A 14,985-nucleotide genomic window follows, 5' to 3' on the forward strand; every position below is an offset into this window, starting at 1 on the left:
TGTGAGCCACCACGCCCAGCCAGGTTGCTAGTTTAATTTCCTTATATTGTCACTCTGATCTTTTAACTCTCATGTTAAAAACTAATGTCATGCCCTCCCACTTTTATAGCTTGAGGCCCTTCTGAATGGCATTTGGGATACTCCATGCCATCTCTCTAGCCCTGAACTATGATCCTGTACTAGATTGGAAACTCACAGAAGACAGTGACCACTGATGACAATGACTGATAATGATGGTGGTAATGGTGATGATAGTAGTCATAAATACCAAAGGCTGCCTAAGTGCTAAGAAACTGGGCCAAGTTTTTTTTTTTAAACCTATATTATCTTTAATAAGACCATGTCTGGTTCATTGGTATGCTTTTTTTTTTTTGTCCCACCTAGCTCTTACCTCAGAAAGATTTGTCGAATGAATGAAAGATGAACAAGTAGGCCAATGGAGACAGAGTGAGGGTCTTGGTGGGGATAAGTATGTGTAGAATCTGGATTCAGTCTGCAGTGAATAGGGTAAAATGGGTCATCTGGTTGTGAATTGGCAGACCCCATTTGAAGGAAACAATTTTGATCTGTGACATTTAAAAATATTTATTGACTTCTGTTTGCTACTTTCCTGATTGCATTTAAGGTTAAATGACACTAGCTAGGAAGCTACAGTTTCCTGGAATCTTTCAGGTAATTAAGCCTAAGCCTGGGTAAGGGGAGGGCACAGGATAAGACTGACGAGAGAAGAAGACACTAGAGAGAGCAACAAACAAAATGATCTTGAGAAACATGCTTTTTGAGAGCACTGGAATGATTTAGGGGTGGGTACAGTGGGAGAGTGAGGTGGGAGAAGAAGAGTTTCTGGTAGGTATGCTCACTGTCTTCTTGGCTGAGAATGTTTAATTGGAAGAGTGGGCGCTCAGAGCTCCTACAAAGGCAGAGCAAAGCTTCTTAGCTGACATTGTTTGAGAAATTGCTGGCAGGCTCTGGAATGCTTGTTTGGCTTTCTGTGGTGCCTTTGGTGTCCTAGGGTGCAAATAAAGGGGAGAGGCTAGTGTTAAAACCATTTTTAACATTTCTTTTTTTTTTTTTTGGAGATGGAGTCTTGCTCTATTGCCCAGGCTGGAGTGCAGTGGCAGGATCTCAACTCACTGCAACCTCTGCCTCCCGGGTTCAAGTGATTCTCCTGCCTCAGCCTCCCGAGTAGCTGGGATTACAGGTGCCTGCCACCATGGCTGGCTAATTTTTGTATTTTAGTAGAGACAGGGTTTCAACATTTTGGCCAGGCTGGTTTGGAACTCCTGACCTCATGTGATCCACCCGCCTCGGCCTCCCAAAGTGCTAGGATTACAGGCATGAGCCACCATGCCTGGCCTTCACATTTAATTTTTTTTTGAGATGGAGTCTCATTCAGTTGCCCAGGCTGGAGTGCAGTGGTGCAATCTTGGCTCACTGCAACCACTGTCTCCCAGATTCAAGCAATTCTCCTGTCTCAGCCTCTCGAGTAGCTGGGATTACAGGCACCCACCATCATGCCTGGCTAATTTTTGTATTTTAGTAGAGATGGGGTTTCACCATGTTGGCCAGGCTGGTCTTGAACTCCTGACCTCAGGTGATCCACCCGCTTTTGCCTCCCAAAATGCTAGGATTACAGGTGTGAGCCACTGTGCCCAGCCAACATTTAATTTTTATGAGAGTTTTAAAAATTATAAAAATAAGACTCATCCAGTGGAAAAAAAATTTAAAATCCAGTAAAAAGTAAAAGGACTCTTCCCACCCCAGCCTCTACAACACATTTTCCAGGGCTAACCACTGTTAATAGTTTGCTACGTATTTTTCCATACCTTCTGGTATATAAATACAATGTTTTATTTTAAAAACAAAAATGAGATTATACTATACGTATTGCCTTAGTTGACACCTTTAAGAAATCTGGCCGGGCATAGTGGCTTGTGCCTGTAATCTCAGCACTTTGGGAGGCCGACGTGGGCAGATTGCTTGAGCCCAGGAGTTAAAGACCAGCCTGAGCAACATGGCGAAATCCTATCTCTACAAAAATACAAAAATTAGCCAGGCATGGTGGTGTGTACCTGTGGTTCCAGTTGCTGGGGAGACTGAGGCAGGAGGAATGTTTCAGCCCAGGAGGTGAGCCGTGATCATGCCACTGCACTCCAGCCTGGGTGACAGAGCAAGACCTTGTCTCAACTGCGCCCCTCCCTCTGCAAAAAAAACAACTGAATCTGTTATTGCAAAGTATTATATATCTATAGAAGTTCATAGAAACCTATACATGCAATTCAATAAATAGTTATAAAGCAGATATTCATGAAACTACTACCTAGGCTTAGAAATAGAATATTGTGTCCGGGCACGGTGGCTCACGCCTGTAATCCCAGCACCTGGGGAGGCCGAGGCAGGCAGATCACCTGAGGTCAGGGGTTCGAGACCAGCCTGACCAACATGGAGAAATCCATCTCTACTAAAAATACAAAATTAGCTGGGTGTGGTGGCGCATCCCTGTAATCCCAGCTACTCAGGAGGCTGAGGCAGGAGAATTGCTTCAACCCGGGAGGCGGAGGTTGCAGTGAGCCGAGATTGCGCTATTGCACTCCAGCCTGGGCAACAAGAGCAGAACTCCATCTCAAAAAAAAAGAAAGAAAGAAAGAAAGAAATAGAATATTGCCAACAGCACCCCTCCTTTTCTGATCACTGCTTTCTCTCCCCCTCACAGTGATAATCCTGACTTTTATAGTAATTATTTACTTTCTTTTCTTTATTATTTACCACCTATGTGTATAGATTCCTAAATAATTTAGTTTATTTTTTCTCATTTTTAAACTTTATGTATATATTATGGTCTGAATGTTTATGTCTCTCCCCATTTTTTTTGTTTTTGTTTTTGAGATGGAGTCTCACTCTGTTGTCCAGGCTGGAGTGCAGTGGCGTGATCTTGGCTCACTGCAACCTCTGCCTCCCGGGTTCAAATAATTCTCCTGTCTCAGCCTCCTATGTAGCTGGGATTACAGATGTGCACCATCACGCCTGGCTAATTTTTTTGTATTTTAAGTAGAGACGGGGTTTCACCATGTTGGCCAGGCTGGTCTCGAACTCCTGACCTCAGGTGATCCCCCTGCCTTGGCCTCCCAAAAGTGCTGGGATTACAGGCATGAACCACTGCACCTGGCCTCACTTTAGTTTTAATTCACATTTTCTTGTAATAATAAGGTTGAGTGCCATTGCATCTGTTTATTAGCTGTTTGGGTTTCATCATCTGTGAAGTGGCTATTCAAGTATTTTTGCCCGTTTGTCTGTTGTATTTCCTGCCCTCCTCTCACTGGTCTGTAGCAATTCCTTACATATGTATTCTGAATACTAATCCTTTGAAGGTTGTGTATGTTACAGATATCGTCTCCTATTTGGCAGCTTGTCATTTTATTCTTTTGATGATCAAAATTTCATAATCTCAGTGAAGTCAGATTTATTTACTCTTTTACTTTATGGTTTGTGCATTTTGTATTTTGTTTAAGAAAGGCTTTCATACCTCAAGGTTGTGAATATATTCTCCTGTATTTCCTTGTAAATTTGTCTTTCAAATTTAGATCTGTAATCCACCTGAAACTTAACGTTAATGAAGGATGTGAAATAGGGGGTCTCTACGTGTTTTTTTCTCATTAATATATTGTGGCTATCTCTCCAGCCAACATATAATGATTTATCTCATTATTATTATTATTATATTTATTTTAGAGACAGGATCTTGCTATGTTTCCCAGGCTGGTCTTGAGCTCCTTGGCTTACTGGATCCTCCTGCCTCAGCCTCCTGAGTAGCTAGGATTATAGGCCTGAGCCACTGCCCCTGGTTTACCTAATTATTTTTGACAGTAATTAGTTTTTCCCAATTTGCCTTTAAAGAAAATTTCCCCCATTTATTTGTCAATACAAATACTGCTATAATTAATATTCTTGTACCTATATCTTTGAGCATCCGTGCTAGTATTCTATTGTTGAGATTTCCTAAAGTGAGATTACTAGATTAAAGTTATTATACTCATTTACAATTTTGATACAGCCAAATTTATTTTACTTCCGTCAATAGTGTATAAGGATCCTGATATATCCCATTCTTGATAATATCATAATATCAATCAGTTTAACGTTTGCCAATTTAGTTTTTTTTTTTTTTTTTTTTTTTTTGAGACAGAGTCTCACTCTCGCCCAGGCTGGAGTGCAGTGGCATGATCTCAACTCTCTGCAACTTCCACCTCCCAGATTAAAGCAATTCTCGTGCCTCAACCTCCCGAGTAGCTGGGTTTACAGGCATGCACCACTATGCCCTGCTAATTTTTGTATTTTTAGTAGAGACGGGGTTTCACCATGTTGGCCAGGCTGGTCTTGAACTCCTGGCCTCAAGCAATCCACCTGCCTCGGCCTCTCAAAGTACTGGGATTACAGGCATGAGCCACTGTGCCCGGCTGCCAATTTACTTTTTATATGACACTTAAAAACTGGTAGACTAAACTGGGTGTGGTGGTGTGTACCTCTAACCCCAGATCCTTGGGAGGCTGCGGTGGGAGGATCACTTGAGCCCAGGAGTTTGAGACCAACCTGGGCAACATGGCAAGACCCCCTACTCAAAAAACAGAACAAAATAACAAACACAAAACTGCTAGACTAGGGAGGAGTCAAATTCTGTTTGATGCTGACACTGGTGTAATCTTCAGAGATTAATGACCAGGTCTCCAACAGCTCCATCTACCCCCACTTTGGTAAGCAGTGAGGTTTTAAAATCTAAGAATTTGGTTAAACCTTTCCAGTATCAGGAAAATTGTATCCTGCTTTTCCTCTCTTCCTATTTCCCGACAAGTTGACATTGAGTAGAAAGGGCTGAGTTGTGTGCTTATCCTGGTCTTAATTTCACCTCTTTTTTCTATTCTCAACGTGCTTCTTCCCTAGTGATTTCACGGAGTGACTCTGGTATAAGGAAAATCATCCTTTGGAAACTTACTTGTTTTCTTCACATTGCCCTTGAAATGATCACAGGGGCACTGCTTCTTTGGCAGCCCAGACACTGTCATGAGTTTTCTTCTGGGGGCTCTCAGGAACCAATCTGGAACAACAGCATTGCTGCTTAGATGGGAGAGTTAATACATTTGATAGGAGGGAGTAGGACAGAGCTTTAATCGCCATCTTCTGTGCCTTGCATTTCCACTGCAATGGGGTGGGAAAAGGGGTCAACAGAGAACAGTGTCCATCCAGCTATTTGAATGCCAGTATTTCTGAGTTGTTTTTCCTGACAACTTTGGGCAAGGTTTGGGCAAGGGTTTGGGCAAGGGTTTGGTGGCAGGTTTGGAGGGTGCATCAGAATATCAATACTCCAAAGGAGGAGGAGTAAGGCTTGGGTGTCTGCTTTCCAGTGGCTGCTTTCCCTTGGGGAAGCCATTTTGCCTCTCTGCTTTCAGTCTTGCCTATGAGTAAAATAAGGCTGAGAATAGGATTCAGGAAGCTTTTGGAAGGCCAGGAAAAAATAAAAAGGCTTTTGGACGGTAGCTCTGGGTTCTTCAGGAAAAGGATAAGGGGCAGGGGGCAGCCTGACATTTGGCCGGCTTTCCCCTAGACCTTGGAGAAGTCCAGTTCTTGCCTGAGAGTCAGGAAGAAAGTGGGCACAGGTGCTGCATGTGGCAGGCTGTGGAGAGGGGAATGGGTGAGGTCAGCTGAGATAACATCTGCACTGGTCTCAGAGGGGCCCAAGGGAAAGAGCTGGGGTCATGGTGATGCCATCGCTGTTGTTGTTGCTGAATTACTGACCTTTGCACTCACATTCTTGGCCGCCTTCCTGGAGCCATCTCCTAGAAGCCTGGCCTCGGTCCCTGTGGCCTCTGGCGACCCCTGTCGGAAGGAAACAGGTCACATCCAGACACTGGAAAGGGAACAGAAATGATCCTCCCAGCATTGTTCTGCCTAGGTCAGCACAGTTCCATTTTTCCATTTTTACTTCAAGAATCTAGGTTACTTCAAGAGACGAATATTTTATTTTTATTTATATTTTTGAGATGGGGTCTTGCTATGTTGCCTAGGCTGGTCTTGAACTCTTGGGCTCCAGTGGTCCTCCTGCCTTGGCCTCCCAAAGTGCTAGGATTATAGGCGTGAGACACTGTGCCCAGCTGAGGGGTATTTTAATCGATAAGGGATTGAGGTTTAAAATCTGGCCTATACATAAGCATATTCAAAAATTTAATGATTAAAAAAATCTGGCCTAGAGAAAAGCTTAGCTGAAGGTAGGTGGAGAAAGAATGGCTTCTAGATGGAAGAGAGGATAAAAGGCAGGGGTTTGTCGAAACCTCCTGCCCTCTCCTCATACCTCACATTAAAACCCTCGTGACTTAAAAGAGTGAGAGCGAGGAGGAGATTATTCCTTAAATCAAGATTTTCCCTTGACCTCCAAGTTGCTGGGTTTTTTGTTTGTTTGTTTGTTTTTTGAGACAGAGTCTCACTCTGTCATCCAGGCTGGAGTGTAGTGGTGCAATCACGGCTCACTGCAGCGTTGACCTCCTCGGTTTGGTTGGTCCTCCCATCTCAGCCTCCTGGGTAGCTGAGGCTTCAGGCATGCACCACCACTCCTGGCTAGTTTTTTATATTTTTTGTAAAGATAGGGTTTTGCCAAGTTGCCCAGGTTGGTCTGGAGCTCATGGGCGTAAGCGATCTGCCCGTCTTGGACTCCCAAAGTGCTGTGATTATAGGCATGAGCCACCACACCCACCCCAAGTAGCTTATTTGAATCCAAAGTCCCAGTTCAACTATTAAACGATGGTATTTACCTTTGTTCCTCTGGAACAAATACATTCTTCTTTTGGCCTCTATCCGAGCCTGTTTTATTTTCTGATTCTATCTTATCTCCATTTTTTGATACTTAAAATATTCCTATGACAGGCCGGGCACGGTGGCTCATGCCTGGAATCCCAGCACTTTGGGAGGCTGAGGCAGGTGGATCATGAGGTCAGGAGGTCAAGACCATCCTGGCTAACATGGTGAAACCCCGTCTCTACTAAAAATACAAAAAATTAGGCGGGCGTGGTGGTGCACGCCTTTAGTCCCAGCTACTCAGGAGGCTGAGGCAGGAGAATCTCTTGAACCCAGGAGGCGGAAGTTACAGTGAGCTGAGATCGCACCACTGTACTCCAGCCTGGGCAACAGAGCGAGACACGATCTCAAAAAAAAAAAAAAAAAATTCCTAAGACAATCAAGGATGATGATTTATAGAGTTGAGATTCTCAAGTAAGAACTTGGCTCAGATGACACTTCCTTTATGGTAGTTTCTGATATTTCCTGTCAACATGAATTATACCTTCATATGGTTCCCATTGTTGTTGAATGCAGTTCTGTTATTGCACTGTAATGTTGTTGTTTGAAATCTTTTATGGACTGAATTGTGTCTCCCGAAATTCACATGTTGAATCCGTAACCCCCAGTACCTCAGAATGACTGTATATGGAGATAGGACCTTTAAAGAGGTGATTAAAATGAGGCTGTTATGGTGGGCCCTACGCCAGTCTGGCTGGTGTCCTTATAAGAAAAGGAGATTTGGGCTGGGCATGGTGGCTGACGCCTATAATCTCAGCAATTTGGGAGGCCGAGGTGGGTGAATCACAGGTCAGGAGTCTGAGACCAGCCTGGCCAACATAATGAAACCCTGTCTTTACTAAAAATACAAAAATGAGCAGGGCATGGTGGCGCGCGCCTGTAGTCCCAGCTACTTGGAAGGCTGAGGCAGGAGAATCGCTTGAACCCGGGAGGCAAAGGTTGCAGTGAGCTGAGATCGTACCATTCATTGCACTCCAGCATGGGCAACAAAGCAAGACTTTGTCTAAAAAGAAAAAAAAAAAGTAGGGGGGATCCTTGAGAGCTCTTTCATTCTCTTTCCACCTCTTGAAGATAAGAGGAGAAGTCCACTGTCTGCAGCCTGGAAGAGGACCCTTGCCAGAACCCAGCTGTGCTGGCACCCTGATTTCATATATCCAGCCTGCAGAACTGTGAGGAATAAATTTCTCTTGTTTATGCCACCCAGTCTGTGGTATTGTGTTATGGCAGTCCTAGCAAACTAAAATAAAATCTTTCTCCTTCACTAGACTCTGAACCATTGGTTCAGTAGTCATTCAGCTACGTGGTTCCTAACACATGGTAGGCATTTGGTAAATGTTTGTTCAACACGTGGATGGATAAGTTGTTTGGAGAGGACCCTTAGAGATCATATGGTTCAATTCAGGCCTTCTACTTCCCAGACTTCTGCCACACAGATGGAGGGGGTTGCGTCATTTTCCCAAGGGCTGCTTTTCCAGTGTTCTCATGTGCTGTTTTGAGTGTTATCAAAGTAATTTAAGCAGGCATAGCTCCTGCCATCTAAACTTTTCTAACATTTTTACTCTTGCCTGACCTCTACTCCTAGTTCCAGAGAAAAACCACAGAATATTAGACCTTGAAGGAAATCCCAGAGATTATTTAATTGAATTCCTTAATTCTGAAGTTTTTTTTTTTCAGTCTAAATGTAATTTAACTGTTGGAGAAAATTTTGAAAGTACAAACAGAGAAATTATTGTTCTTACCAACTGTTGGTATTTTGGCATATTTGTTACCTACATATGTTTTTTATTAATATAGTGATAACCATAGCATGTAAACACATTGTCTTTTTCCATTCATAGGCATGTTGCTGTGTCATCTTCATAACACATTTTTAATGAATGCATAATACTCTCAATAATTATGTGTTCCAAATTATTTAACTGCTTTCCCATTGCTGAATATTTAGAAAGTTTTATTTTTTAGATGTTGGTAAATTTCTTTGTTCTTGTAACTGTTTTCCAAATTTTAGATTATTTTCTTGAGAGAGAGTTCCCAAAGTGGAATTACTGGGTCAAAAGTTAAGAATTGCTTTCAGAAGAGCTGTACTAATGTTTAAATTTTTTTTCATTTAATTATTTATTTATTTTTTTTGAGACGGAGTCTCGCTCTGTCTCCCAGGCTGGAGTGCAGTGTTGTGATCTCGGCTCACTGCAACCTCTGCCTCCCGGGTTCAAGCAATTCTCCTTCCTCAGCCTCCCAAGTAGCTGGGATTACAGGCACCCACCACCATGCCTGGCTAATTTTTGTATTTTTAGTAGAGGCAGGTTTTACCATGTTGGTCAGGCTGGTCTTGAACTCTTAACCTCAAGTGATACGCTCCCCTCGGCCTCCCAAAGTGTTGGGATTACAGGCATGAGATGCTATGCCTGGCCACTTTATACTTTTTCTCTAAACAAATTTATTTTGCAAAACATCCTCATCCTATGCAATATTATCTGTGAAATTACAGGTTTGATGTATGATTAGTTTTTTCCTAACATGCATTGAAATAAACACATAAGTATTAAAGTAAAAAGAAGCTTATTTACTTTCCACCTAAAATCAGTTTTGGGAACCACTGATACAGTGGCATAAGCATGCACTTTATATCCACATAGGCCTGGGGTCAGCTACTGGCTCTGTCACTTAACTGTTGACTTGGACAAGTCACTTGGCTTCTATGATCCTTGATTCCCTGATTTGTGAAAGGAGGATGGTAAAATCCTCCTTGCAGAGTTGTTGGGAATAAGTGAGCTGCTGTGGGAGCCCCGTGCCTAGGCGGGTGTTGAGTACATGATGGTTATCATTGTGTTTATTGCCGTGGAATTCTGGTTATTTTCCAAAGTGAATGTCTATGCTGGAATATTGGGCTTGTGGCTTTCTGCTGATTTGGATGTGTAAAGAAGTTACTTCCACTTGTTAGGATTTGTGGTGCATCTGTCATTATTTTCATTTCCCAGATCCACTACATATTTGCTTTGTGATTTTGGACAAAGTTGTGTAACTTTTCTGTGCCTCATTTTCCTAATTTGTAAGATGTGGTTAATAATAGTACAGTAGTCCTCCCTTATCCACAGGGGATGCATTCCAAGACCCCCAAGATACTTCAAGTCTCAGATAGTACCAAACCCTATATATATATTTTTTCTACACATATACACTTATGATAAAGTCTTATTTATGAATTAGGCACAGTAAGAGATTAACAATAACTAATAAGATAGAACAATTTTAAAAATATACTGTAATAGGCCGGGTGGGGGCTCACGCCTGTAATCCCAGCACTTTGGGAGGCCGAGGCAGGCGGATCACGAGGTCAGGAGATCGAGACCATCCTGGCTAACACGGTGAAACCCCGTCTCTTCTAAAAATACAAAAAATTAGCCAGGTGTGGTGGCGCACGCCTTTAGTCCCAGCTACTTGGGAGGCTGAGGCAGGAGAATGGTGTGAACCCAGGAGGCAGAGCTTGCAGTGAGCCGAGATTGCACCACTGCACTCCAGCCTGGGCGACAAGAGACTCCGTCTCAAAAAAAAAAAAAATTATATATATATATATACACACACACACACACATATATATATATACTGTAATGAAAATGACGTGAATGTGGTCTCTCTCTCTCTTTGTCTCTTTCTCAAGATAACAATATTTTTGGACCACTGTTGGCGGGTAACTGAAACTGCGATTAAGTGGGGACTGCTGTACACGAGTGTGCGTGTGTGTTATTTCCCAGCTCTGACCACTAGAGGGCCTAGAAGCACCAGCACCTACTAGCAATGGACCTATCAGTCAGTGCCCATGGTCTGTAAATATCATTGTCCCATGAAAGGAACTAGGGCTTCCAGGAAAAATAGCTGATCCAGGGCTGGGGCAGAAAAACACAAGAGGAGCCCAAAGCTTCTTGTGGTGTCAGAAAGTAAGGAACTGCTCAAAAAATGATGGAGATGTGTCTAAAGGTCACAGAAGCCAACTAGAAGGAGCTCCCAATGGCCAATTTTGGGACAATATGAGCAACATAATAAATAATGATAGTAATGGATTCCAACCCATAAATACTCATGAGTCCATGCTGATATAAATAAATAACTGAACAAATAAATAAATAAGGAAGAGGCTAGGCATGGTGGCTCACGCCTGTAATCCCAGCACTTTGGGAGGCCAAAGTGGGGGGATCACTTGAGGCCAGGAATTAGAGACCAGCCTGGCTAACATGACAAAACCCCGTCTCTACTAAAAATACAAAAATTAGCTAGGTGTGGTGGTGTCTGCCTGTAGTCCCAGCTACTCAGGAGGCTGAGGTGGGAGGATCGCTTGAGCCCAGAAGGTGGAGGCGGCAGTGAGCCAAGATCACACCACTGCACTACAGCCTAGGCAACAGAGCAAGACTCTATCTCAAAAAAAAAAAAAAAAAAGAAAAAGAAAAAGGAATAACTCTTTCTTATGGCAGAATTCCGATTAAATAAATGTAGAAGGAACAATGGAAGTAGAAAATCACTATTTGGCCAGCACCACAGTAATAATTCTTTATAGGAAACAATCATCCATAGATTCTAAAAGTTAATGTTAAAAGTATGATGATGCCGTAACTGGTGAATAACAAGAAAAGAAGTATGATGAGAAGAAACAGGCTATTTACATATTTCCAAAGTGTCTCTCCACAAGATACTTATTAATTACAATGAGATGAATAGTAACTTTACAGTAGAGAAACCTGGCAAACACCACCAGAACCAAGTGCTTAAAGTGAACCTCATCAGTAATGAGAGATATCGACATCCTGGGGCTCTTGCTGGGATGTCCAGAGAAGGATACATCACTTCTGAAGTATTCTTGCCCAAAATGTGTAGCCGGAAATATCAGACAAACCCATATTCAGGGGGCATTCTACAAAACAACTGGCTAGAACTCTTCAAAAGTGTCAAGGTCCTGAAAGAGAGGGAAAGACTGAGAAACTATCCCAGGTTGGAGGAGAACTAGGAGATCTGACATTTTATTCAGTGGGATCCCAGATTGGAGTCTGGAGCAGAAAAAGGACATGAGTGGGATGATTAGCAAGATTTGAACATTTGTAGATTAGTTAATATTATGGTATCAATGCTAATCTCCTGGTTTTGATAATTGTATTATGGTTACATAAGATATTGTTTGAAAACAATTGGATGAAGGCTGTACTGGAACTCTATTTTTACAATATTTTTCAAAGTCTGAAAAATGAAAAGTAAGAAAAAGTAAGAAATGCATTAGATTTGTGAGGACAAATGAGATAGTAAGTGTGAAGTGATTAGAACAATGCTTGTGATATAGGAGTTCTTAATGTGTCTGATATAAGTAATTTTATAATTAAATAATATTACAATTAATGAATAATCTGTTATTTTAAGTAATTTATTTCCTAATGACCTCATATATTCTCACTTATTTCTATTTCCCTTAACCCTGTGAAAAGCATATTGAGCATGTATGTGATTAAGAGATAAAATAAGATTAGACTTTATTCTGAGATTTATTTTGGGGATGGAGGAGCTATTATTTCCTTTAGCCACTAAGTAGCTCAGACTCAGGCCTGCACTGCAAAACTTTGCTTGGCTGGGAAACAAGATTTGAGCCGGGCCGCCACCCACCCGACGTGGTTTGTGATGGCGCCCCCTGGTGGCGCAGGGAGCTTTCCCCAGTTCCTCACCCTCGTGCTTTAGGAGCGACTTAGAAACTACTCAGTCCATTTATTAAACCCTTTCTAGGTCACGCTGCGGATCATTTAATCTTCACAATTGTGTGTGACAAGTGGTATTTTCTTCATTTTAAGATGATAAAACTGAAACTCAAAAGTGAGGCGACTTGTCTAGGGTTGCAAAGTGTGTGGCAGAGCCAGGATCTAGGTCCCCCTGACTTCCAAGCTGAGTGTAAAGGTCTAGGTGAGTCTAAAAGTGTGGCCATGCAGAGAACTATTGGTGTAGAGCAGTGGTTGTTGACCAAGGGTGGTTCCCCCTCCGGGGACATTTGGCGATGTCTAGAGATATTTTTGGCTTCCATAACAGGGGTTTGGATGAGGGAGAGGGGAGGCTGCTATTGGCATGTAGGGGAGAGAGGTCACGCGGATGCTGCTGAACATCTCACAATACACAGAACAGCCCCCACCGCAAGGAACTGTTCAGCCCAAATGTCAGTAGAGCTGCTATGAAGCCCTGGTTTGATTTAGCAACCTGAGGATGCATTCTTGCCGTTAGCTAATGTTTGCTGAGTACTGAGCTGGATAGCGTGAGGGATATGGAAACAGTGCACCAGTCTGTGTCACCAAGTAGTTTGCAGCCTAGAAAGACAGGGGGTGGAGGCAGGAAAGGCACATGAAGGCCCTCAATATAAGGCAGCAGATGATAAGTGCAAGAAGAGAGTGTCCAGCAGGGCTAAGCCAGCACTCAGGAGGGAGACCACATGTCTGGCTGTGGGAGGAACTGAAGGAAGCTGTGGGAAGGTGGTTTTGAGCTGGGTGTGTGAGCAAAGTTGAACTGGTGGAAAAACACAATACCTGTTCAGGGAAGGGCAGACAGGTTAGTTTGGGTGGAGAAATAGTATTTTTAGTGAGTAGAGGGAGGTACACTAGAAAGGCAGGTTGGGCTACAGCTTTGAATCCAGGCAGAGGACTCTAGCCTGGGTGTCTGTCATAGTGATGGAAAAGTCTTCCCTTTCAGAACAGTGGTCTAGGCCCTAGGGATATGGGGCTTAACAGCTTCCAGAGCACTCTCTCTACAAAGGAGGGGATGTTGGAAATTGGGGTGGAGAAGGGAGAATGCCTCCTGATTTTAGGACCAAGTTGATGCTGAGTATGTAACATAGCCATTTCACCTCAAAGTGGCCTTTGGGGAGATGGTGCTCACAAGCAGAAATATACATGGGGATCAGGTCTCTTCTGCGTGGTTGCTCTGTGCAGGGCTGGGCCACTTTATAGTGAAAGCTGGAGCAGATTTGGAACCCCTAAGCTAAAGTCGGCTTCCCAAAATGTGAGCTGTTACAGCAGGGCTTGCTATGGATAAAGCTTCAAATATGGACACTACCTGGTGACAGGCTTTTTCTAGTTTATTACGTTACCAGTAAATAGCATTAAGACATGTTGGTGGCATTCTGGTGCACTGTAAAGAATAGAAGCAAGGACTTCCTGATCTTCTATAAAGGTACCATTGCCTTCAACACCCTCCCACCATCATCATTAAGTTTAGCCATGAGAATTATGTTACTCTTTTGGAAAAGTGTTGGGGGAGAAGGCATGGGAGCAAATCTTTGTTGAGCTAGTATATACATACATACATACATGTGTGTGTGAGGGGGATCAGCTACAATTGCAGATATCTTCTTTTCTTTTCTTTCTTTCCTTTTTTTTTTTTTTTTGAGATGGAGTCTCACTCTGTCACCCAGGCTGGAGTACAGTGGTGCTGTCTTGGCTCACTGCAGCCTCCGCCTCCCGGGTTCCAGCAATTCTCTGGCCTCAGCCCCCTGAGTAGCTGGGACTATAGGTGCGTGCCACCAGGTCTGGCTAATTTTTTGTATTTTTAGTAGAGATGGGGTTTCACCGTGTTAGCCAGGATGGTCTCGATCTCCTGACCTTGTAATCCGCCCTGCCTTGGCCTCCCAAAGTGCTGGGATTACAGGCGTGAGCCACCGCGCCCGGCCAGTTGCAGATATTTTCACATACAATATCTCGTTTAACTCTCTCAACATCGTTTGGGTGTAAGTACAGTTTGCTGTTTTTTTGTAAAGGAGGAAACTGGCATTGAGAAAGGCTCACTTGCCCCATCCCCCATAGCTAAGAGAAGCTGCATTTTGATGTGCCTGTGGCCTGTTTTGCCACATTTCCTCCCCCCATTTTCCCCTTCATAGACAGTCTTGTTTACCTGGATTCAGGCTGCTAGAGACCATGGACATCAGCATTAGTGGCAGCAACAGGAGGAGGGAAGAGATTAGAACTTTCATTGCAACTGTCGGTGCAGCTGTAAGTTGCTTGAAGAGTATAATGGAAGGTTCCCTGTTGGAGGCTCCTGATCCCTGGGGATGACTCAGGTCAGGGTACTCAGCCTGGTGGTCTATGCTTTAGTCCCAGGCCAGCGTTCCCATTTGAGGGCGAGAACAGGTGAGGT

General features: G+C 43.3%; 1 protein-coding gene and 1 long non-coding RNA gene across 2 annotated transcripts in view; one reads left to right on the forward strand and one right to left on the reverse strand.

Annotated features, from left to right (window-relative positions):
- LOC129528551 (uncharacterized) overlaps positions 1–14,985 on the forward strand; it is a 105,731-nt gene that overhangs the window by 3,258 nt on the left and 87,488 nt on the right. The window lies entirely within an intron of this gene.
- CXCL17 (C-X-C motif chemokine ligand 17) lies at positions 305–14,935 on the reverse strand. Its single transcript, XM_004060847.5, has 4 exons — positions 14,743–14,935; positions 5,788–5,868; positions 4,988–5,089; positions 305–1,008 (listed from the first exon to the last, which is right to left on the reverse strand). The coding sequence occupies exons 1-4, from the start codon at positions 14,819–14,821 to the stop codon at positions 911–913; spliced, it is 360 nt and encodes a 119-aa protein (XP_004060895.2). The 5' UTR covers positions 14,822–14,935; the 3' UTR covers positions 305–910.

Source organism: Gorilla gorilla, chromosome 20, assembly GCF_029281585.2.
Source record: "Gorilla gorilla gorilla isolate KB3781 chromosome 20, NHGRI_mGorGor1-v2.1_pri, whole genome shotgun sequence".
NCBI classification, from domain to species: Eukaryota; Metazoa; Chordata; class Mammalia; order Primates; family Hominidae; genus Gorilla; species Gorilla gorilla.